This window comes from Saimiri boliviensis, chromosome 11, assembly GCF_048565385.1.
Source record: "Saimiri boliviensis isolate mSaiBol1 chromosome 11, mSaiBol1.pri, whole genome shotgun sequence".
NCBI lineage: Eukaryota > Metazoa > Chordata > Mammalia > Primates > Cebidae > Saimiri > Saimiri boliviensis.
In genome coordinates, this window is record NC_133459.1 from 94488921 (window position 1) to 94513695 (window position 24775).

The 24775-nt window shown below is 36.8% G+C and overlaps 1 protein-coding gene across 1 annotated transcript in view; it reads right to left on the reverse strand.

Annotated features, from left to right (window-relative positions):
* Positions 1–24775, reverse strand: part of MAN1A2 (mannosidase alpha class 1A member 2) — a 165303-nt gene that overhangs the window by 44809 nt on the left and 95719 nt on the right. Inside the window, exon 8 of the mRNA XM_003933527.4 lies at positions 23904–23997. Within this exon, the coding sequence (XP_003933576.1) occupies positions 23904–23997 (94 nt within the window). The remainder of the gene's footprint in view (positions 1–23903; positions 23998–24775) is intronic.

Consider the following 24775-nt stretch of genomic DNA (forward strand, 5'->3'; position numbering starts at 1 on the left):
CTTCATTAAATCAATTTTATCTTTAGTCTCTCCATTAAAGCTTTAATGTCAGCAATCATACTTTTAATCTGAACTTTTTTCATTCTCTAATTGCTTCCTTTCATAGCATCCTATTTTTATTTTATGAATATATCTTCTCAGAGGTTTTTGACTAAAACGGAGAATTAAAATGTTTATCTACAGAACTGTCTGTCTCCTGTGGGATCTCTTTTTTGACTGTATTTTTTTTTTTACCGTGAAACTTAACATGTGTACAGAAAAGCGTAAATGTCCTCCTTACTGTAGAGAACATTTGTATAACCCACAGTCAGAACAATATGTTCCATGTATCCTACCCAATCATAATTCCCCTCCCCCCCAAAAAAAGAAACAATATTAACTTCCAGGGTAATTACTTCTTTCAATTTTTAACACATTTACCATCTGACAGCCTCTCCCCATACTATGAGCTTATTTTGTCTATTGGTATATTTAATCTATTAATTAAATGTAATTGTATTCTCACGTCTAGCTTCTATAGCTCAGGATTCAACCATGTTGTTGTATGTAACAGTGTATCATTTATTTGCATTTCTATATGATATTCCACCACAGTAGTCAACCATTACTAAATTATCTGTACTTCAAAGTTCTGGGTAGCTAGTATGGGTTTCCTCTACTGAATAGCGTTATTCTCCACTGAACAGACCTAATTGTCACTAATTCTGTCCCGAGTGGGAATACTGACTGGATGATTTCTGTGTAGAATGCTTTGAGGAAAGGTGGGCTAACTGGTGGTAGGCTTTGTTTCAGAATCAGGAATAGGTATTGTGGGACAGTGGACCTGGCCAAATTTCAGAATGAAGGGAGACTTTATTCTGGGAAACTGACATCCCTACTGAAAGCTTTTACTTTCCTAAATGAAACTATGATTTTTTACAAAAGAGCTGTACAGTTATTCCTAGTGGTAAATGCCAGGGATGGGGGTGGCACGTAAGGATTTCAGGTAGAGCCTACGTTTCATATAATGACCCTCAATAAGTAGCTGGTTTTCGTTCTACTTTTCATATACTTGTTTACTTGTGTCTATTGTTTACGAACCCAAAATCTCTTGGGAATTCCATCAGTTACCATTTCTGTAATCCCTAGGCAGCCATTCCCAGACACACTGTGTTCTGCAAATTTGTTGAAATCTCTTGTTCATTATTACATCCCGCTTGCCTCCAAATCTTTCTATTATTATGTTTATTCCTGTTTATAAATATTTCTCTTCTTTCATTTCACTGTGGTGTCAAGAAAGATGGCTGGCCACAGTGGTGAAGTTATAGTTGAATATTCTTCCATGAAGCAGAAGTACTACTACAACTTTCTCAAGTTCACTACTTCTTCAATCACTGCGATTAGTTAATACTATCCACGTTTAACTTCTTATTCCTCTGTCTCATAATCTGCTCCCACTGTTTGTCCTTTCCATGAACAAAAACCAAACCACATGGAAGCCAAACAAATCTTCATTTAACTTCTGTTTTCTTTATGGTGTGGAACTTGTAAGTTTGTAACTATAGTACTTTGTTATTCAAGATGATTTTTTATAGAACACCTTTTAAAAATGTGGTAGGAGAATTGCTTGAACCCAGGAGACGGAGGTTGCAGTGAGCCGAGATCGTGCCATTGCACTCCAGCCTGGGTAACAAAGAGCGAAACTCCGTCTCAAAGAAAAAAAAATAAAAAATGTGGTACAAAGAAAAACCTTTTCAAATCATAAAACATTTAATCCTTGAACAATACAGATTTGAACCGCATGGGTCCACTCGTGAATTTTTAAACATAAATATACTGAAATGACTTTTAATATTTGCAACAATGTGGAAAAACTCATAAGACAAGCCGCATGGCCTAGAAATAGAGAAAATATTGAGAAAGAGTTGGGTGTGTCAAGAATGAATAACATATGGGTAGATACTCGTCTATTTTATCCTTTAGTATCATGAAATATTTACAAATATATTAGAAAAAGTAAAACGTACCAAAACTTACACATACACAGATATACACGGTGCCATTGATAGCCAAGAGAAATGTAAACAAATGTGAAGATGTAGTATTAAATCATAAATGTGTAAGATTAATTGTAGCACACACTTTGCTACTGTAATAATTTCACAGTCACCTTTTGTTGCCATGCAGTGAGCTCAAGTGTTGTAAGTATCCACTTAAAACATCCTGTGACGCTAATCATCTCTGTGTCTTCAGTAAATTGCATATTGCAGTAAAAAGTGAACTTTCATAGTTCTTGTGTATTTTTTATCGTGTTTGGTGCAGTAGTGTAAACCTTGAATAACACCATGGGACTCATAGCAAGTGCCGCTAGCAATCTGAAAGTGCTCCCAAGGAGCAAAGAAAAGTCACGATATTACAAGAAAAAGGCGAACTGTTTGAAATGTACCATAGATTGAGGTTTGCCACTGTGGCTGCCACCATTTCAGACAGACTATTCCTCTTGTAAACAGACAACATGAATTTACAGTATCAATAAATACAGTACTGTGTAGGTATTTTCTCTTCCTTATGATTTTCCTCTTAACATTTTATTTTCTCTGGCTTACTATAACAATACAATATATAACACATATACAAAATATGTACTAGTTGACTATGTGATTGGTAAGACCTCTGGGTCAGCGGTAGACTATTAGCAGTTAACTTTTGGGGGAGTAAAAAGTTGTGTGTGTATTTTTGACTGTGCAAAGGGCTGGTGACTCTAACCCCCACCCTGTATTGTTCAAGGGTCAACTGTAGTTATATAATGATTATTTGTCAAGATGTTCTTAAAAGTTCATGCAAAATCCCACCCCATACCTGAAACACATTACAGGCGCCCGCCACCACCCCCTGCTAATTTTTCTATTTTTAGTAGAGACGGGTTTCAGCATCTTGGCCAGGCTGGTCTTGAACTCCTGGCCTCGTGATCCACCTGCCCTGGCCTCCCAAAGAGCTGGGATTACAGATGTGAGCCACTGCACCTGGCTCAAGTTTTAATAAAATTTCTATGTATACATTTTTAAACACTTTCCTAATTCCCCAATACTAAAATTGTACTATATTCAATTACTTGCATTAAATATCCATTATGAAGATAATTTTTTAAAAACTTACAGTATCTCATTAATGTAGATTATCAGAAAATGCCTTAAAATCTTGGTATTAAAGATTCTGTTTCAGAGTTTTTTAATCTTCTGTAAACATTATCTTTGTGCCTAGAGCTTTTAAATTTTCTTATAAGCCCTATGTCCACATAAAGTATTTCAAACCACTCAGTTGACTGTAATAAGAAAGTATCTTACAGAAACACTCAAATGCACAATCCCATTCTGCTCCTCTCTCAAGAGTCTGAACTTAACTGTAACTTTTCATAATCTACTGCTCCTTAATCCCCTACATTCTGGCTTCAGCCTACACCCTAGTCCTAATATATCAAATAAATTTTCTATGGGAAGAAAATTACTAGCTTATACAAGAAGACTATGTGAATGTGAATGAAATCAGAAATTAGGAGGATAAAGTTTTAAAGCAAAGATACTGACTTCAGTTTTGTATATATGGAGTTTAAAGTACCACAAAATACTCTCACGCAAATATTCAGACAGAATTTTATAACCCAAGAAAGGTCACTAATGGAATACTGATTAACATGGGGGAGAATTTTTTTTTAAAGGCCAAATAGCACAGAGTCTCTGCTGCATATCCCTCTGCTTTGCTGTTAGAGTTGTTGATGATTATGTTGTTTGTTTAAACAACCCTTTAAAAATGTCAAAACCAGCTGGTTGTGGTGCTCACGCTTGTAATCGCAGCACTTTGGGAGGCCAAGGCGGGTGGATCACGAGGTCAAGAGACGGAGACCATCCTGGTCAACATGGTGAAACCCTGTCTCTACTAAAAATACAAAAAATTAGCTGGGCATAGTGGCGCGTGCCTGTAATCCCAGCTACTCAGGAGGCTAAGGCAGGAGAACTGCCTGAACCCAGGAGGTGGAGTTTGCGGTGAGCAGAGATGGCGCCATTGCACTCCAGCCTGGGTAACAAGAGCGAAAGTCTGTCTCAAAAAAAAAAAAAAGTAAAAACCACTTTAAGTTAGAGAGTCATATAAAAACAGGCCACAGGCTGGTCTCCATAGTTTGCTAATTGCTGATCTGGATGTCACCAACATATAGGGCGCAGTTTGTCATGCTGTAAAAAGAGATGAGGTTGGTGAGGCAAAATGGAAAGGGTCAGAAGAAAAAATACCTAGGAGTATCAACATTTAAGAAGCTATGTAAAGAACGTAAAACAAATTTCCAGTCAACATTTCAGAAGCTGCGTAAAGAACACGAAACAAATTTCCATCCTTTGAAAGTGGACTGGCCTTGCATTTTGCTTTAACAGTAATCTGATAAACGGTAACAGTTGCCAGTTTCAAGCCTAAGCCTCAAGAGGCCTTGCATGCTCCACTTCTTTTTGTGGAACTGTGACTACCATGTAAAAGGCACGGTATCTCCCGATAGATGATGAGACCACATGAAGCAGAGCTGAGTCCCCCCCCGCCCCCCCACCGCCCCGGCGGGGCCAGCCTAGCCTCCAGCCAACTTGTCAGCTACCTGCAGACACACGAACAAATCTAGATAAGATAAGCAAAGCCCAAGCCAGATCAGCACAATCACTCAGACAACCTGTTGATTCCAGAGAAATAAAAAAAATTGTTTTAAGCTACTAAAGTTTAGAGGGGTTTGTTACACAGCAATACTTGTCTTATTTTTGGACTAGTCTATAGGACAGTAAGAGGGCCACATAAGAAATTACTTTTAGTGAAGTGATAGGGAGCAGAGCCCAGAATGCAATGCATTGAGAAGTAAACAGAAAGCAAACAAGAAAAACAGACTATTCCTTTGTTTAAATAGACTACCAAGACATGAAGAAGAGATACAGAGTATTTGCCAGAAGGAATCTATGGCATTGAAAAAAGAGTTAAAGGAAGTATAGAGAGGTACCTACTGGCTGTGAGAAAGGAACCAGGAAGTTTAATATACAGCGTAAGTAAATGCAAATACCAAAAAAGAAAAAGTTCAAGAATCCAGAGAAGACAGGATCCAGAGCACAGGTCAACGGATAAACACTGTGTCAGGTCTCCATATGCAAGCTTGGAGCCTGAAAGTATGAAGTCCTGCTTGCCTAGGCTGATTGTCTCCCAACCCCGGCCTGCGTTCACCATTGGTTCACCATTGTCCCCCACAATCGCCCAGCAGAGCTTCCCTGGACAAGCCCCTCACCCCACCCTGCCATCTTAACTGTTATTATAATACTCTTATCCCACCTGCCATTGTAACTGAAATTATGGTAATGTATACTCCTCCCCCCACCCCCACCACTGTAACTGGTCTTACTCTGTAACTTTCCACGGTTCATCCCAAACCTATAAAACCAACTCCTATCCCATCGCCCTTTGCTAAAGCCCTTTTCCATCTTAGCCCACCTGCACCCAGGTGAATAAACAGGCACGTTGCTCACACAAAGCCTGTTTGCGGGGGGGGGGGGTCTCTTCATTCAAAGTGCGCGTTTTTAATACACTGGACAGAACAATGGATGCTGCATTCTCTGAGACGGGAGAAACAGAGGATCAAGTGGGTAAATAAATGAGTTTATAGGTAAAGAGATTTCTTGCATAAGGATTTTTCTTTCACCTTGACTTAGGAAGCAAGGTCATTTGGGTGGGGTTGAGGGAAAGGTGTACGGCAACCAAACACTAGAAACTCCTAGAGGACGTGTTCTAGGAATTAAAGCAAAAAATCTAGGAGAATAGAATGGAGCGTGCAAGAAGCAATAATGAACAGAGAGATTAACTCTTTGAACCTCAAGTTCAAAATAAGGCTGAGCAATGGGGCAGTGAAAGTACACAGGTCTTCATGTTGTTCAGAGGGAAGGTATAGTAATGATTAATTCTAGATGTTGTTAGAAGAAATATAAACAAGATGTAAGTTAAAACTCAAGGGCAACTGTTAGAAAAAGATGGAAATATACATATATACAAATATTTTAAGAATGCCCAATAAATAGAAGGAAAAATAACATAATAGAAATTGACTTTTAAAAAAAGTGCTTCTGGCTAAAATAGAGTAATGGGTATTGAGCTTACCCTGAAACCTAAAACCACCAAAAACTTTGGACGAAATACATGAACACCGGTTTTCAAGACAATGAACATCAGGCAACAGAGGACAGTAATTGCTAAATTATGGCAAACAAACAAGGTGAATCCATTATTGCCCCTAGATTACTGCATTGAGAAAATTTTCAGGTAAAGGCACGGAGAGAAAAAATTAAGATACACACCTATGAACTCCCTAAGTTGAAGAAATAAGGCTGAGAGTCTGGAAAGACTAGGGGCGCTACCGTTTATAGGACAGTATATCAGAGAGAACAGATGTGCACAGAAAGAGAACCTCAGAGTCCTGCAAAGGATCTTCCTTTAGTATTCAGCAGAGTACTGAGCAGTATATGCACGTGAAGAAACTACCTAAGACTATGGAAAGAACCACATGAAAGGACTGAAGGGAACACTGCCTGGTGCTAACGAAGAGCCTACTGGTAACAGGGCACGTTCACGCCAGCCAGACAAGAAAAATTCGTAATTCACAGGGCATTCAGTAGAGTACTCAGGAAGACCTTGCCTCACTGAGCAATCCTCCAGATTCACCTAAACAATCCAAAATGCAAAACAGGAAACAGGCCAAATTATTTCCAATAACAACTGTATCCCTAAACAAAGCTCAAGAAGATTTCTAGGGAATGAAAAATATCCAGCACCCAGAATCTAGTCAAAAATTACCAGGCACACAGACACAGAAAAAATAATACACTATAAGAATAAGGATTTAATCAAAATTGATCCAGAACTGATCAAGTGATCAAATTGATCCAAAGTTCAATATCACTGATCATTAGAGAAATGCAAATCAAAACCACAGTGAAGTGACATCTCACACCAGTCAGAATTATGATTATTAAAAAGTCAAAAAACAACAAATGCTGGCGAGGTTGCAGAGAAAAAGGAATGCTTTTACACTGGTGGTGGGAATGTAAATTATTTCAACCATTGTGAAAGACAGTGTGGTGATTCCACGAAAATCTAGAGGCAGAAATACCATTTGACCCAGTAATCCCATTCCTGGGTATATATCCAGAGGAATACAAATCATTCAGCTACGAAGATATATGCATGCTTATGTTCACTGCAGCACGTTTCACAATAGCAAAGACATAGAATGAACCTAAATGCCCGTTACTGATAGATAACATAAAGAAAATCTGGTACATACACATCATGGAATACTATGAAGCCATAAAAAGCAACGAGATCATGTCCTTTGCAGGGACATGGATGGAGCTGGAAGCCATTATCACTAGCAAACTAATGCAGGAACAGAACACCAAACACCATGTTCTCACTTCGAAGTGGAAGCTGAATGATGAAAACACATTAACATATGGTGGAACACCACGCACTGCTGGGAGGCACAGGGGGAGGGAGAGCATCAGGAAGAATAGCTAATGGATGCCAGGCCTAATACCTAGGTGAGGGGTTGATCTGTGCAGCAACTTACCACGGCACATGTTTACCTAAGTAACAAACCTGGAAATCCAGCACATGTAGCCCTGAATTTAATAGTTGAAGAATAAAAAAAAAAGAAAGAAAGCAAAAACAACTTGAGAATAAACAAAGTAGGAAGGCTAATACCATTTGACCTCACTTATAACAAATCTACATTAATCAAAACAGGATGGTATATGCTGCTTTGATTGTGTAGATTTAATGATAAATAGGATAGGGTCTAAAAATAAATGTATACTTAAATGTATACTGATTTTTAACAAAGATGCAAAGGCAATGCAGTGGGAAAAGGATAGCTTTTTCAACAAATGATGCTAAAATAACAGAATATTTGTCTGTTAAAAAAAAAAATTGAGCCCTACAGAAAAAAATAACTCAAAATGTCTCACAGATGTAAATACATCTGAATCTATACACTTTCTTTTTGAGATGGAATTTCGCTGTTGTTGCCCAGGCTGGCGTGCAACGGCACAATCTCGGCTCACTGCAACCTCTGCCTCCTAGGTTCAAGCAATTCTCCTGCCTCAGACCCCAGAGTAGCTGGGATTACGCGCTTGCCACACCTGGCTAATTTTGTATTTTTAGTAGAGACAGGGTTTCTCCATGTTGGTCAAGGAGGTGATCCGCCCACTTCGGTTTCTCAAAGTGCTGGGATTACAGGCGTGAGCCTCCATCCATGCTCAGCCCAGAATCTATAAACTTTTAGAAGAAAACATAGGAAGAAATCTTTGTGTGCTTTTCAGGCAAAAATTTCTTAGATATGACATAAAAGAATAATTCACAAAGAGCAAATTGGTAAAATGGACTTCTTAATTAGAATCTTCTGCTTTTCAAAACTATTAAGATAATTAAAAGACAAGCCATGGATTGGGAGACAATACCTTCCAAGAATATATCTGATAGAGGAATTGTAACCAGAATATATACTGAAATCTCAAAACTCAACAATTAAGAAAATAATCTGTTTTTTAATAGGCAGTAGACAAGAGGTTTGATCAGATAATTCACCAAAGAAGATAAATGGATAGGAAATAGTATATTAAAAGACGTTCAACATAATTAATCATTTGGGAACTAATTAAAACCAAAATAAGTTACCATTACCCATCTATTAAAATGGCTAAAGTTGTAATTCTCCTCGAAGAGGTCCTTCACATCCTTTGTAAGTCGTAGTCCTAGGTACTTTATTCTCTTTGTAGCAATTGTGAATGGGAGTTCACTCATGATTTGGCTCTCTGTCTATTATTCATGAACAGGAATGCTTGTGATTTTTGCATGTCGATTTCGTATCCTGAGACTGCTGAAATTGCTTATCAGCTTAAGATTTTGGGCTGAGATGATGGGGTTTCCTTAATATACAATCATGTCATCTGCAAACAGATGATTTTACTTCCTCACTTTCTATTTGAAGATTCTTTATTACTTTCTCTTGACTGACTGCCCTGGCCAGAACTTCTAATACTATGTTGAACAGGAGTGGTGAGAGAGGGCATCCTTGTCTTGGGCTGGTTTTCAAAGGGAATGCTTCCAGCTTCTGCCCAGTCAGTATGATATTGGCTACGGGTTTCTCATAAATAGCTCTTATTATTTTGAGATATGTTCTATCAATACCCAGTTTACTGAGAGTTTTTAGCATGAAGGAGTGTTGAATTTTTATCGAAGGCCTTTTTGGAATCTATTGCGATGATCATGTGGCTTTTGTCATTGGTTCTGTTAATGTGATGGATTATATTTATTGATTTGTATATGTTGAACCAGTCCTGCATCCCAGGGATGAAGCTGACTTGACCATGGTGGATAAGCTTTTTGATGTGCTGCTGGATTCACTTTGGCAGTATTTTATTGAGGATTTTTGCAACAATGTTCATCAGTGATATTGGCCTAAAATTTTCCTTTTTTGTTGTGTTTCTGCCAGGTTTTGGTATCAGGATGATTGATGCTGGCCTCATAAAATGAGTCAGGGAAGATTCCCTCTTTTTCTATTGTTTGGAATAGTTTCAGAAGGAATGGTACCAGCTCCTCTTTGTACCTCTGGTAGAATTTGGCTGTGAATCTGTCTGGTCCTGGACTTTGGTTGGTTGGTAGGCTATTAATTACTGCCTCAATTTCAGAACTTGTTATTGGCCTATTCAGGAATTCGACTTCTTCCTGGTTTAGTCTTGGGAGGGTGTATGTGTACAGGAATTCAAACCACTGCTCAAGGAAATAAGAGAGCACACAAACAAACTACTCTAATTTCATACGGAACCAAAAAAGAGCCTGTATAGCCAAGAAAATCCTAAGCAAAAAGAACAAAGCTAAACGCATCACACTACCTGACTTCAAACTGTTCTACAAGGCTACAGTAGCCAAAATAGCCTGGTCTGGTACCAAAACAGATATACAGACCAATGGAGCAGAACAATGAGGCCTCAGAAATAATGTCACACATCTACAACCATCCCATCTCTGACAAACTTGACAAAAACAGGCAACAGGGAAAGGATTTCCTATTTAATAAATGGTGTTGGGAAAACTGGCTAGCATATGCAGAAAGCTGCAACTGGACCCATCCTTATACTGTATTCAAAAATTAACTCAAGATGGATTAAAGACTTAAATATAAGACCTAAAACCATAAAAACCCTAGAAGAAAACTTAGGCAATACCATTCACGGCATAGGCATGGGCGAAGACTTCATGACTAAAACATCAAAAGCAATGGCAACAAAAGCCGAAATTGACAAATGGGATGTAATTAAACTAAAGAGCTCTGCACGGCAAAAGAAACTATCATCAGAGTGAACAGGCAACCTAGAGAATGGGAGAACATTTTTTGCAATCTATCCGTCTGACAAAGGGCTAATATCTAGAATCTACAAGGAATTTAAACAAATTTACAAGGAAAAAACAACGCCATCAAAAGGTAGGCAATGGAGATGAACAGACACTTCTCAAAAGAAGACATTTTTGTAGTCAACAAACATAAGAAAAAAAGTTCATCATCACTAGTCATTAGAAAACTACAAATCAAAACTACAGTGAGATACTGTCTCATACCAGTTAGAATGGCAATCATTAAAGAGTCAGAAAACAACAGATGCTGGAGAGGATGTGGAGAAATAGGAATGCTTTTCCACTGTTGGTGGGAGTATAAATTAGTTCAACCATTGTGGAAGACAGTGTGGCAATTCCTCAATGATCTAAAACTAGAAACACCTTTTGACCCAGCAATCCCATTACTGGGTATATTCCCAAAGGATTATAAATCATTCGACTATAAAGACACATGCACACATATGTTTATTACAGCACTATTCACAATAGCAAAGACTTGGAACCAACCCAAATGCCCATCAATTATAGACGGGATAAGGAAAATGTGGCACATATACACATTGGAATACTATGCAGCCACAGAAAAGGATGAGTTCATGTCCTTTGCAGGGACATGGATGAAACCAGAAACCATCATTTTCAGCAAACTAACACAGGAACAGAAAACCAAACACCGCATGTTCTCACTCACAAGTGGGAGCTGAACAATGAGAACACATGGACACAGGGAGGGGAACATCATACACCACGGCCTGTCAGCAGGTGAGAGGGCTAGGGGAGGGATAGCACTGGAAGAAATACCTAATGTAGATGACAGGTTGATAGATGTAACAAACCACTGTGGCATAATGTATACCTATGTAACAAACCTGCATGTTCTGCACATGTATCCCAGAACTTAAAGTATAATTTAAAAAAAGAAGAAAAAAAAATGGCTAAAATTAAAAGACTGACCATGTCAAGTGTTGGCAGGTATAAGAAGAAACACTACTGAAGGGAATGTAAAATGTATATGTACTCTGGAAAACGACTTGGCAGTTTCTTAAAAAGTTGAATATACATACCTACTATTTGATAAAAGCAGCCTGTTCCTAAGTATTCACCCGAGGGAAATGAGAATATATGAAGGTGTGTAAGTCAATGTTCACAGCAGCTTTATCTGTAGTAGCCCCAAACCGGAAACAACCGAAATGTCCATCAACAGGAGAATGGATCAACAAATTGTGGTATTCCACACAGCAGAATTCCACTCAGAACTAGTGCTATACCCAACATGGATAAATCTCAAAATAATTATGCTGAAAGAAGCCAAATAAAGAGTACATATAAAAGACACCATTTATATAAAATTTTAGAAAAGGCAACCTAATCTTTAATGACAGAAAGCAGATCAGTGGTTGTTCTGGGGGAGGGGGAAGGGAGGAGAGCGAGAGAAGGAACACAAAAGGGTATGAGGAAAGCAGTGACAGATATGCTCATTATTTTGACTGGGATCATGGTTTCCAGAGGTGTACATATATTTTAAAACATCAAATTGTACATTTTAAATAGGTACAGTTTATTGTATGTAAATTATACCTGAAAGCATTTTTCAAAAGTAAACAAAACCAAAAGGACATTTGGACTTAGTCCAAACGTATCAGTAATCTCCACAATTTTAGTTGTTTTGTCCCAGTTTTTAAAACACTGAGACTCTCACACTGAAATGTTTTAAAAAATCTATATAAGAACTATTTTCCCTAAAGATAGATCTAAACTAAAATTGCCTAGGAAATTGAGAATAAAGAAATGGTCAAAAGAGAAAAGGGTTTTTCTTTTTGTTTTCGTCAAAACAAAAAAGCTTGGGGCTGGACAGAAGGGTTCCAAAGAAGACTTATGAAGAGTAAAGAATAGGAAAGTAAACTGATCAAAGTAAAACAAAAAATAAAACAAAACTGTCATGGAATACTGGTGATCCACATGAAACTGGAAATTATAAACATATAGTAACTTTGACCTGTACTGTTACTTTCACCAGCAATGCTTAGTTGACTCTGTGTATAAATGGGAAAAGCAGATGGCTGGGTTGATACGAGTTTTGGGATTTGTTAGATAAAAAGAGAAAGGGAAAGGTATACACACACGTTTTCCCGTAAGTCTGGACCCTAGGCAGTCCAGGTGGAACAGGAAAGGAACCATTCAGGACCCTTACTCCACTGTTCTTCTATTGTACCCAACCAGTTAAACAACAACTTTGGATCAGCCCAGCTGTCAGTATGTTTTACTGTTATCTCCACCATTTTCACCATCAACATGAGCCTCAACAATGCCTGTTAACTTTTCTATAACTCCTTTATTAGTGTTCCTTCTAATTTCCTGAAGGAGATACTTGGTTTTGGTCGTAAGTCCCCTACTGCTCTAACTTCTTTCCTGCTATCAGCAGTTAACTGCCTTCTAATTCAGAGAAAGTATGGACCACAAGGAGGAAGGACTCTAAAAAACGTATCTTTCAATTTTCTGTATGTCCACTTACTTGGTAAGGCGAATAGGGAAGGCTTCATTGAAAAGGTAACTTTTGAGTTAAAAAACCCGAAGAAAGTGAGTGAGTGAGCTATGTGAATATCTCTGAGAAAATCAATCCAAGCAAAGGAAGTAGTGGCTGCAATAACTCTGCGGTGGACAAGTGCCTAATGGATTCAACAACTGACAGAAGGCCAGTGTAGCTGGAGAAGAATAATGAAGGAAAAGATAATAAGAGCCAGATCACAGGGACCCAAAAGGACTTTGGCTTTTACTCTGACATGAAAATTGAAGAGTTGCACAAAATGGCATAATGTGACTTCTTCTGTAAAAAATGACTGGCTCCTGTATTAAGAATAGACTGAACAAGGCAGAGGCAGAAACAGAAAGGCCAATTAGGATACTATTATAGCAATCCAGACAAGGGATGGTGACATAACTCAGGGTAGTGGCAGTTGAATTCTAGTCATATTTCAAAGGCAGACAGAACTGAATTTGCTGAGAAACTGGAACGTGGTGTGAGATAAAAGAAAGAAAGAAAGGATGCCAACAAGATTTATGACATGAGCAAGAATAAAGCTGCCATTAACTGAAATGGGAAAGACTGGAGGAATAACAGGTTTTGAGGTGGACAGAATTATGATGAAGAGCTCATTTATAGACATAATAAGTTTCAGGTATCTATATTTAAGTAAAGATGTCAAGTAGATAATTGGATATACGAGTATAGAGGCCAAGTACAAGGTGGGGACTGGAGTTCTAGATTTGAGAGATGTCAGCATGTAAATGGTGTTTAAAACTATGACACTGGAGAGAAGACAGTGGAGGACGGACCCCTACGGCAGGGTTGTTGACCAATCTTTTGGCTTCCCTTGGCGACATTGACAGCATTGTCTTGGGTCACACATAAAATACACTAACGACAGCTGATGAGTTTTTTTTTAAGTTGCAAAGAAAAAAAAATCTCAAAATGTTTTAAGAAAGTTTATAAATTTGTGTTGGGATGCATTCGAAGCCATCCTAGGCCCTGGGTTGGACAAGCTTGCTTCAGGGCGTTCCAACACTAGGAGAGGCTAGGAATAAAAAAGAAAACTAATAATAATGATAAAAAGAAGAGGACTGAGTGAAGCATGAAGCTAAGTAAGGCTATGAGAAAAGCAAAATAAGGTATTGTCCTAGAAACTAAAAGTGCTTTAAGAAAAAAGAAATCTTTCCGACGTGCTTTTGGATTTGGTTTGCCAGTATTTTGAGGATTTTTGCATCAATGTTCCTCAGGAATACTGACCAGAAATTTTCTTTTTTTTGTTGGGTCTCTGCCACGTTTTGTTATCAGGATGATGCTGGCCTCATAAAAGGAGTTAGGGAGGAGTCTCTCTTTTTCTATTCTTTGGGATAGTTTCAGAAGGAATGGTACCAGCTCCTCTTTCTACCTTTGGTAGAATTTGGCTGTGCATCCATCTGGTCCTGGGCTTTTTTTGATAGGTAGGCTATTAATCACTGCCTCAATTTCAGAACTCGTTATTGGTCAATTCAGGGATTCAACTTCTTCCTGGTTTAGTCTGGGGAGGGTGTATTTGCCCAGGAATTTATCCATTTCTTCTAACTTTTTAGTTTGTGTAGAGGTGTTTATAGTATTCTATGACGGTGATTTGTATTTCTGTGCGATCAATGTTGATATCCCCTTTACCATTTTTTATTGTGTCTATTTGATTCTTCTCTCTTTTCTTCTTTATTAAGTCTGGCTAGTGGTCTATTTTGTTGATCTTTTCAAAAAAACCAGCTTCTGGATTCACTGGTTTTTTTGAAGGGCATTTTGTGTCTCTATCTCCTTCAGTTCTGCTCTGATCTTAGTTATTTCTTGTCTTTTGATAGCTTTTGAATTTGTTTGCTCTTGCTTCTCTATTCTCTAGTTCTTTTAATTGTGATGTTAGGCTGTCAATTTTAGATCTTTCCTGCTTTCTCCTGTGGGCGTTTAGTGCTATAAATTTCCCTCTAAACAATGCTTTAGCTATGTGCCAGAGATTCTGGTGTATTGTACCTCTGTTCTCATTGGTTTCAAAGAATTTATTTATTGCTGCCTTAATTTCGTCATTTCCCCAGTAGTCATTCGGGAGCAGGCTGTTCAGTTTCCATGTAGTTGTGTGGTTTTGAGTGAGTTTCTTCATCCTGAGTTCTAATTTGATTGCATTGTGGTCTGAGAAACTGTTTGTTATAATTTACATTCTTTTGCATTTGCTGAGGAGTGTTTTACCTTCCAATTACTTGGTCAATTTTAGAGTAAGTGTGATGTGGTGCTGAGAAGAATGTATACTCTGTGGATTTGGAGTGGACAGTTCTGTAGATGTCTATTAGGTCTGCTTGGTCCAGAGCGGAGTTCAGCTCCTGAATATCCCTGTTAGTTTTCCGTCATGTTGATCTGCCAAATATTGACAGTGGGTGTTAAAGTCTCCCACTATTACTGTGTGGGAGTCTATGTCTCTTTGTAGGACATTAAGAACTTGCTTTATGAATGTGGGTGCTCCTGTATTGGGTACATATCTATTCAGGACAGTCAGCACTTCTTGTTGCATCGATCCCTTTACCATTATGCAATGCCCTTCTCTGTCTTTTTTGATCTTTATTGGTTTAAAGTCTGTTTTATCAGATACTAGGATTGCAACCCCTGATCTTTTTCGCTTTCAATCTGCTTGGTAAATATTCCTCCATCCCTTTATTTTGAGCCTTTGTGTCTCTGCACGTGACACAGGTCCCCTGAATTCAGCACACCGATGGGTCCTGACTCTACCCAATTAGCTAGTCTGTATCTTCTAATTGGGGCATTTAGCTGTTTTCATTTAAGGTTAATATTGTTATGTGTGAATTTGATCCTGTCATTACGATGCTAGCTGGTTATTTTGCCCATTAGTTGATACAGTTTCTTCAGAGTGTCGATGGTCTTTACAATTTGCTAAGTTTTAGCAGTGGCTGGCACTGGTTTTTCCTTTCCATGTTTAGTGTGATGGAGAATGAATTCCCTATTCAATAAATGGTATTGGCAAAACTGGCTAGCCATATGAAAACTGAAACTGGACCTCTTCCTTACACCTTATACAAAAATTAACTCAAGATATACTAAAGACTTAAATGTAAGACCTAAAACCATAAAAACCCTAGAAGAAAACTTAGGTAATACCATTCAGGACATAGGCATGGGCAAAGATTTAATGACTAAAACAACAAAAGTAATGGCAACAAAAGCCAAAATTGACAGATGGGATCTAATTAAACTAAAGAGCTTCTGCACAGCAAAAGAAACTATCATCAGAGTGAACAGGCAACCTACAGAATGGGAGAACACTTTTGCAATCTATCCATCTGACAAAGGGCCAAAATCCACCATCTACAAAGAATTTATAAGAATAAATAACCCCATTAAAAAGTGGGCAAACGATATGGACAGACAATTCCCAAAAGAAAACATTTATGTGGCCAACAAACATAAGAAAAAAAGCTCATCATCACTGGTTATTAGTGAAATACAAATCAAAACCACAATGAGACACCATCTCACACCAGTTAGAATGGCAATCATTAAAAAGTCAGAAAACAACAGATGTTGCAAAGGATGCAGAGAAATAGGAACACTTTTACACTGTTGGTGGGAGTGTAAGTTAGTTCAACCATTGTGGAAGACAGTGTGGTGATTCCTCAAAGATCTAGAACCAGAAGTATCATTTGACCCAGCAATCCCATTACTGGGTATATACCCAAAGGATTATAAATCATTCTATAAAGATACATGCACACTTTATGTTTATTGCAGCACTATTCACAATAGCAAAGACTTGGAACCAACCTAAATGCCCATCAATTATAGACTGGATAAAGAAAATATGGCACATATACACCATGGAATACCATGCGGCCATAAAATGGATGAGTTCATGTCCTTTGCAGGGATGTGGATGAAGCTAGAAACCATCATTCTCAGTAAACTGACACAGAAGAGAAAACCAAACACTTCATGTTCTCACTCCTAAGTGGGAGCTGAACAATGAGAACATATAGACACGGGGAGGGGAACATCACACACACTGGGCTGTCGGTGGGTGGGGCTAAGGAGTGGACGGGTTGATGAGTGCAGCAAATCACCATGGCACATGTATACCTATGTAACAAACCTACGTGTTCTGCACATGCATCCCAGAACTTAAGGGTATAATTTAAAAAAAAAAAAGAAAGAAAGAAAGAAAAAAGAAATCAAGATGTTGATGGAGTCTGAAAGATGAGGCCTGTGAACTGACAACCGTTTAGTTGGGGATCCCTAGTGCCTAGAGCTTTGGTAAAATTCTTATCATTATACTACATCACATCATATATTTAACTCTTCAGTAGTAGGTAAGTTCTCCAAGGGTATTAGGACACTGTCTACCTTTTCACATCTATATAGCCAGCATCTGGAACAGTAGCTGATATTTAGTATCAGTGAAATTAATGAATGCAAACATCCTGTAGATGAGGAAAAGCATATTCCTATAATACTATCACCTATATAAAATTGCTATTAATCTTTTGATAGGTATATATATATATATATATTCCAATAATTTTCCTTTTCCCTAACCCGTGGTTGCAAGAGAGACTACTACATTTAAAAAGTTTACTTAATTTAGAGTTTTCCTCTTACGTTTTAACAGAATAGTTAATAATTTATTGGTAAGAGGACATAGAGAAAGTGGTGGGTATTCCAAATGGGAAAAGGTACAGTTAAAATGGGGAAAAGAATATTTTAGAAATAGTTAGAACTGATAAGACTTAGTGAAGAATGAATGTAGGATACAAAAGAAAAGATAAAATCTAGGATGATTACCATTCCCACAGACAGCTATCCTAGATCCAGATTCATATTATATTAGCTTTCTATTATGTCCTTCTGCTTTAAGCTTTTCCTAATTTAGCCTATTTATTACAATGTGTTTTATAGACAGTTTTAATCAAACAAAAGTAATCTTGTTCCCTCATTAGTTTTCTCAAAACATGGTCCGGTTGGTTTCTCGTGAGTCTCTGAATATGACACCTTATGGTCTATGCCTTAACTTTTAACAGAGTATATATTCACTGAGTGTAAAAGGAAGAATGTGAATTGAAAATATTACAATAACAAATCACAACAAAACAAAATTAACCTTATTATTGAACAGTACAGAGAATATTACATTTTCTTGTCAATTATCTTCATTGAAAGCAAAATATACAAACAAAAAAACCAAACTTCTCAAGTGAGAATTCTGTCCATCTTGCTTTACAGACCATCTGAAATTACATTAAGGCAAAGGGATAACACTAAAGAACTTGAAGCCACTTCTCTTTCCTGTAGAGTATATGCCTACATGTCAAATTTGATAAACCATGTCCCTCTAAGGCCCTTTTGATATTCAGAAACTAGTAACAATTATAAAATACTCCTTAATAACAATGATTCATATGATTTATTTCAATATGTCATATAGTTAGCAGCAGGTTTCTAACAGAAGCTATTGTGTTCTTACAGGAAATTCTAGAATAAAAACTAATTTGAAGAATTTTCAAATATATTATGTCATAAATATGACCCACATGAAAATTCTATTAAATAAGTGCAATTAGAACAGATGAAGAAAGATGCATAGAGAAGTTAAATCAATTATCTAAATTATTAAGCAAGAAAATCAGAATTCATTTTCCAACTCAAAATAACATGTCCATTCTTGTTCTTCCACAATTATAAAGTTAGTAATATAAAACAACGAATCAGTAATGACTGATTTCCTGTATTTTCTTCACTTTAATCATTAAGTGACATAGGTTAAGTGTTGTGCTTAGAAAACCAGTAGAAAAAAGCAAAGGTTTTTTTAGAAAGGGAAAAAAGAAAAAAAACTAGCAATTTGCCTTTAAATCTAGGTTCCTTATTACATTCTTTCATATCTGTTGCCAAGTACTTTTCCTGAAGGTAATTACCAGTAATTATTCTCTGTGATTGCTATGTGCATATCACAGATATTATCATTACTCTAATTATAATATAGTTAGCCAAAGCTGAATTGTTAAATTTCAGTTCAATTAAATGTTTGTTTTGCAGACTATTTATAAATATGACAGATGTATACTGCTCAATGATAATAATAAAATTTGATATACTTTTCAGAGGCTGATATAAAATATACAAAAACATTAAAAGGAACAAATTGGACAATTTTGTAAGGACTACAGCTGGTAAAAGGATACCAGGGCAGCTCGCTAGGATTTTAAAGATCTTCTGCCAAAGTAATCAGTGAATGGCTCTTTCTATAATATCAAAATTAAAAACTGCTGAGAGCAAATATAAAGTAATTTGAATTTATTTTGTGTGGAAAAAATGCAGAGAATAAAAGTTATCTTTTCTGCTGCAAATTTTATTGTGACAAAATGCATATAACACAAAAGTTGCCATTTTAACTATTTTCAAAATGTACCATTCAGTAGCATTAATTACACTGACAGTGCTGTAAAACCATCACCACTACCTAGTTCCAAAACTTTTCATCCCTTTAAATAGATACTCTAGCAATAACTCTCCATTCTCCTCTCCACTCTTTTCTCGTCCAAAGCCTCTGGTCAACTCTAATCTACTTTCTGTCTCTATGAATTTGACTACTCTAGATATTTGATGTAAGTGGAATCATACAATATTTGTCCTTTTGTGACTGGCTTTTTTTGCTTAGCATAATGTTTTCACGGTTTGTTGATATTACAGCAGGTGTCAGTCCTTCGTTCCTTTTTACAGCTAACAGTCGACTGTATGTTTATACCTACGTATCGTTTACCCAATCATCTGCTGGACACTGGAGTTGCTTCCACCTTTGGCGATCATGAATAACATTGTAACGAACACTGGCATACAAGCATCTGAGTCTGTTTTCAATTCTTTGGGGTATATATATGACCCAGGAAATAAAGTCCTGGGTCATATGTAATTCTATGTTTAACTTTTTAAGGAACTGTCACTTTTTCACAGTAGCTACGCCATTTTACATTCCTACTAGCAATGTACAACGGTTCCAATTTCTCTACATCCTTGCCAATGCTTATTTTTCATCCTTTTGATTATAGTAGCTGTGAAGTGGTATCTCACTGAGTTTTGATTTACAATTTAATGTTAATCATCTTTTTCATGTACTTATTTTCCATTTGCCTATCTTCTTTGAAGAAATGACTATTCAAGTCCTCACCCACTATTTAATTGGGTAGTTTGCCTTCTGTTGTTGAGCTGTAAGAGTTCTTTATATAGTCTGTGTATATAACCTTATCAGATATGTGATTTGCAAATATTTTGTCTCATTCTGTGGGTTGTCTTTCATTCTCATGGATAGTATCCTTTGATGCACAAAAATTTTCCATTTTAATCAAATCCCATTTACCTTTTATTTTTGTATTGTTACCTGTGCCTTTGGTGTCACATTAAAGAATCCAATGTCAAATCAAAGGTCATGAAAATTTGCCCCTATGTTTTCTTCTAAGAGTTTTACAGTTTTGGTTCTCAAATTTAGAGTCTTTGATCTGTTTTCAGTTAATTTTTATAGATAATACAGACTAAGGGCTCAACTGCATTCTTTTTCACCTGGCTATCCATTTTCTCAATATAATGTCGAAGAGAAAGAGTTGGGTTTTTTTAGTCTTTGTTTTTTGTTTTGTTTTGTTTTGTTTTGTTTTTGGAGAGAGGGTCCCGCTCTGTCACCCAGGCTGGAGTGCAGTGGCGCAATCTTGGCTCACTACAACCTCCACTTCCTTGCTTCAGGCGATTCCCTGCCTCCATTTCATCAATGCTGTACTTCTGATCATTTCAGGGCTGGCAATTCTCAAATTGTGATTTACTTTTTTGAGTATCTTTATGCTGGTATGGAAAATGGCATTCTCTTTATTTAAAAATGTTTTAAGCAAACATGAAAAATAATGGATATTCATAATCAACTTTGGGTAGTAACAGTAAATGAAAAGGAGAAAATAAAAACAATCATCTAGAAAAAACCACACACAACACTGGTTTCTGTTTTTACAGCATTTCCTTTTCCAAATATCTTTCTAGATATGCCATATTTATCTATGTCAAGGTATTCCAAAACATACCTTTTAATGGCTGCATAGTATACTACATATGGATGTGCCAAAATGTGTTTAACCAAATCCCTATTATGAGATGATTAAACACTGCTCTGTCCGATGTAGAAGCAGTAGCTACAAGTAGCCATTTAAATATGTTAATTAAAAATAAAATTTAATGTGTAATTCCACAACCATACTACCAACGTTTCACGTACTCTATAGCCACATGTGGCTAGTGACTACTATATTGAATAACACAGATAATAAAATCTTTCCCTCATTACAAAAGTTTCTGTTAGACAGGACTGCTTTAGATTGCAACCAAATTATCCCTATTATAAATAACCGCAAGATTGTTGTAAATAAACTTCAATATATAGCTCTGAAAATTTCTTTGGAATAAATTGCTAGAAATGAGTTGCTGGTTCAAAAAGCATACAAACAGATACACTCTGGTGACTGGGTACAGGGAGATGTCAATTTAATCAAAGAATAGTGTCTGTTTAAAAGCTACACTGATTTGATTACGGATGTGGTGACATAGGAAAGGGAGACACAAAGGTCTCTGGTGACCCATCTATGGATAAGTCACAAATGTATTTGTCTTTGTAATTACTAACCTGGCAGCAGTAGTAGTCATCTGTACAAAAAGAGATGCTGTCAAATGATACTGTCTCCAAGATAACGAAGTTATCTTCATTAACACCACTTGTAGGGCTAAAGGTTTTTATTATCCATTTGTATTTTGATTTTTCATGAACTAACTTTTCTTAGTCCACTTTTCTATTGGGGTGATCATTTTTCCTAATGATTTTATAAGACATTTTGACATAGAAAGGATACGAAATTTCTGTTTTTTGAATATCTCCAAATATGTTTTGTTGGACTGTAACTTGCTTTTGAATTATTAAATGTCGGAGGTTGATATGGTTTGGCTGTGTCCACACCCAAATCTCATCTTGAATTGCAGTTCCCATAATCCTTAAGTGTCATGGGAGGGACCCAGTGGGAGATCACTGAATCATGGGGGCAGTTATCCCTATGCTGTTCTCATGATAGTGAGTGAGTTCTCACAAGATCTGATGATTTTATAAGGGGCTTTTACCAGCTGTGCTCAGTATCTCTCCTTCCCACATCCACGTGAAGAAGGATGTGTTTGCCTCCCCTTCTGCTATGATAGTAAGTTTCCTGAGGCTTCACCAGCCCTGTGGAACTGTGAGTTAATTAAACCTCTTTCCTTTATAAATTACTGAGGCTCAGGCATTCTTTACAGTAGCATGAAAATGGGCTAATACAGTTAACAGCAATATACAGTAATTACTGCTAACAGTAACACACAATAAAGACGGAAACTTTTTTTTTTGTAGTTTCAACATGCTTAGAAAAAGCTTTCCTGATTACATATTCAACCTTAGTATTTTTATGATTTCATCTTTTACATTTAAATGGTAATACCATATAGAATATACACTGACATATCATCTAAGACAGGAACTAAACATAATTTTTCATATATATTATTATATCATTATATTATTATAATATTCTCATATCTCAATATAACTCTCAGGGGTAAAAATTTATAATAGAACTCATGAAGATTACTAAGTAGATATCCAACCCAGTCACTCTTATCTGAAATAAGAAAACTACGTTTTTACATTTTAGAAATGCAGCTCTCAGGATTTTGTTTTTCAGGAAAATATTCAGACTCAGATAGGCATTAGAGCTTACATCTTCTTCAAAATAAAGAGAAAATGAGTCATATGTAAATAATTTCAGGAAACAGAAAAAGTAAATATAAAAAGAGTCAAAAAAAATTGAGATCTATTCCCAGATCCATGAAAGACATAATTATATTGACCTATCTGCTTCCCTTTCATAAAACAAAAGACAATTTCCTAGAAAGGAACAAAAAGACAATTCCAGGGCAAATGTTTTCCTATTCTTGGTACTCACACTGCATATTTTCTAACTGGCAGAATCAGCAGTGTTTTCAACGCAAAAATTAAATGATTGATACTTTTGTCTCTTATTTACTATTTCATTATGATTTTATTAGTCTCAAAAATAACTGAATCATGTTTTATTAGTGACAAAGTTGCAACTTCTATTGTTTTCATTTTCCTAACTTTAAAAAAATATCACTGATAAACATTTCCACATAAATATTAGTTGTTACTTTTAAAATCAATTCCTTCAAAAATAAATGAGCTCTAGTAAGAAAAATTACCCCCTCCCTAAACAAAACACTTTGCCCTCTAGCAGAGGAAATCACTTCTACCACCATTTCATTAACAACTGGTACCTTCCTGTACAATAATATTTATGTGTCTGCCTATCCTGCCAGCCTGTGAATTCAGGCCAAGCCCGATGTTCTTTTCCCATCTCAGTCTCTTCAAGGAACTTAGCACAGAGACTGGTAAATAATGAATGCCAAGATGGCTTCTTCTAAAATGAATGAATAGACATGGCTCATCCAAGAGCAACTCTCCCCCTTCTAGTAATCTACTATGCTCATTTGTTTTTCACACTCCTCCTTCACCTCCCTCTCCTAAGCAGTGCTTTTATTTACATGAAGATAAAATTTATTAGTAAGAGCTTTTAAGCATAATCTTCAAACTGCCACTTTGTATTTTAGCAATACAGGGAATAAAATACTTTTAGAAGACATGTTATTAACATTTCTTTTTGATAAATGGGAAAACTGAAGCTAAGAGAGATCAGAAACAAGCCAAAGAAGAGAACCAGTAGACCACAAGGTCAGACACTAACTGAGGGTTTCTAACTCAACTTTTTACTATATCAAGCAAAGAGTTTTCAGACAAATAATATTTTAAGAAAGCCTCAGGTATATTAGAAATACTTACACTGACCCCAGCGCCCTGTTCTGGGATTCAAATAATTTGGATAAAGACCATTTGGACGATCCATTTTCTGAAGTAGTTTCCGAATGTGCATAACCTAAGTAAAATAAAATTAAGAATACAATTAATAAAAGTCAGTGTCATCAAGGCTTGGTATAAATGTAGACTTTGTGTTCTTCCTTACTCAGAGTATACACTTACTCCTTGCGCCTTTGTGTGTGTGTTGGAGGGGCGGCAGGGAGTCAGGAAAGCCTTCTATTTCTTAAATGACTCATTTTTATAAGATGGTATGTGTCCGGCCGGGCGCGGTGGCTCAAGCCTGTAATCCCAGCACTTTGGGAGGCCAAGGCAGGTGGATCACGAGGTCGAGAGATCGAGACCATCCCGGTCAACATAGTGAAACCCCGTCTCTACTAAAAACACAAAAAATTAGCTGGGCATGGTGGCGCGTGCCTGTAATCCCAGCTACTCAGGAGGCTGAGGCAGGAGAATTGCCTGAACCCAGGAGGCAGAGGTTGCGGTGAGCCGAGATCATGCCATTGCACTCCAGCCTGGGTAACAAGAGCGAAACTCTGTCTCACACACAAAAAAAAAAAAAAAAGATGGTATGTGTCCATTATTTTCAAATCAAGCAATAATAAAAATACAGAGAAAACAGCACAAATAGAAACGATTTTAAATTTCAACATGCTACTACCTAGAAATACCACCTGAAACATCAGTTATAAACATAATTCCAGACATAGTCAATATGTATATATTCAAACATAAGAACAGAAATAATTTCACAGGAATTGAATCATAAAATGCCATTGTATTTTTAAAAGTATTAATTTGAATTCAACAGATCAAAAATTAAACAAGGTAAAACAAAT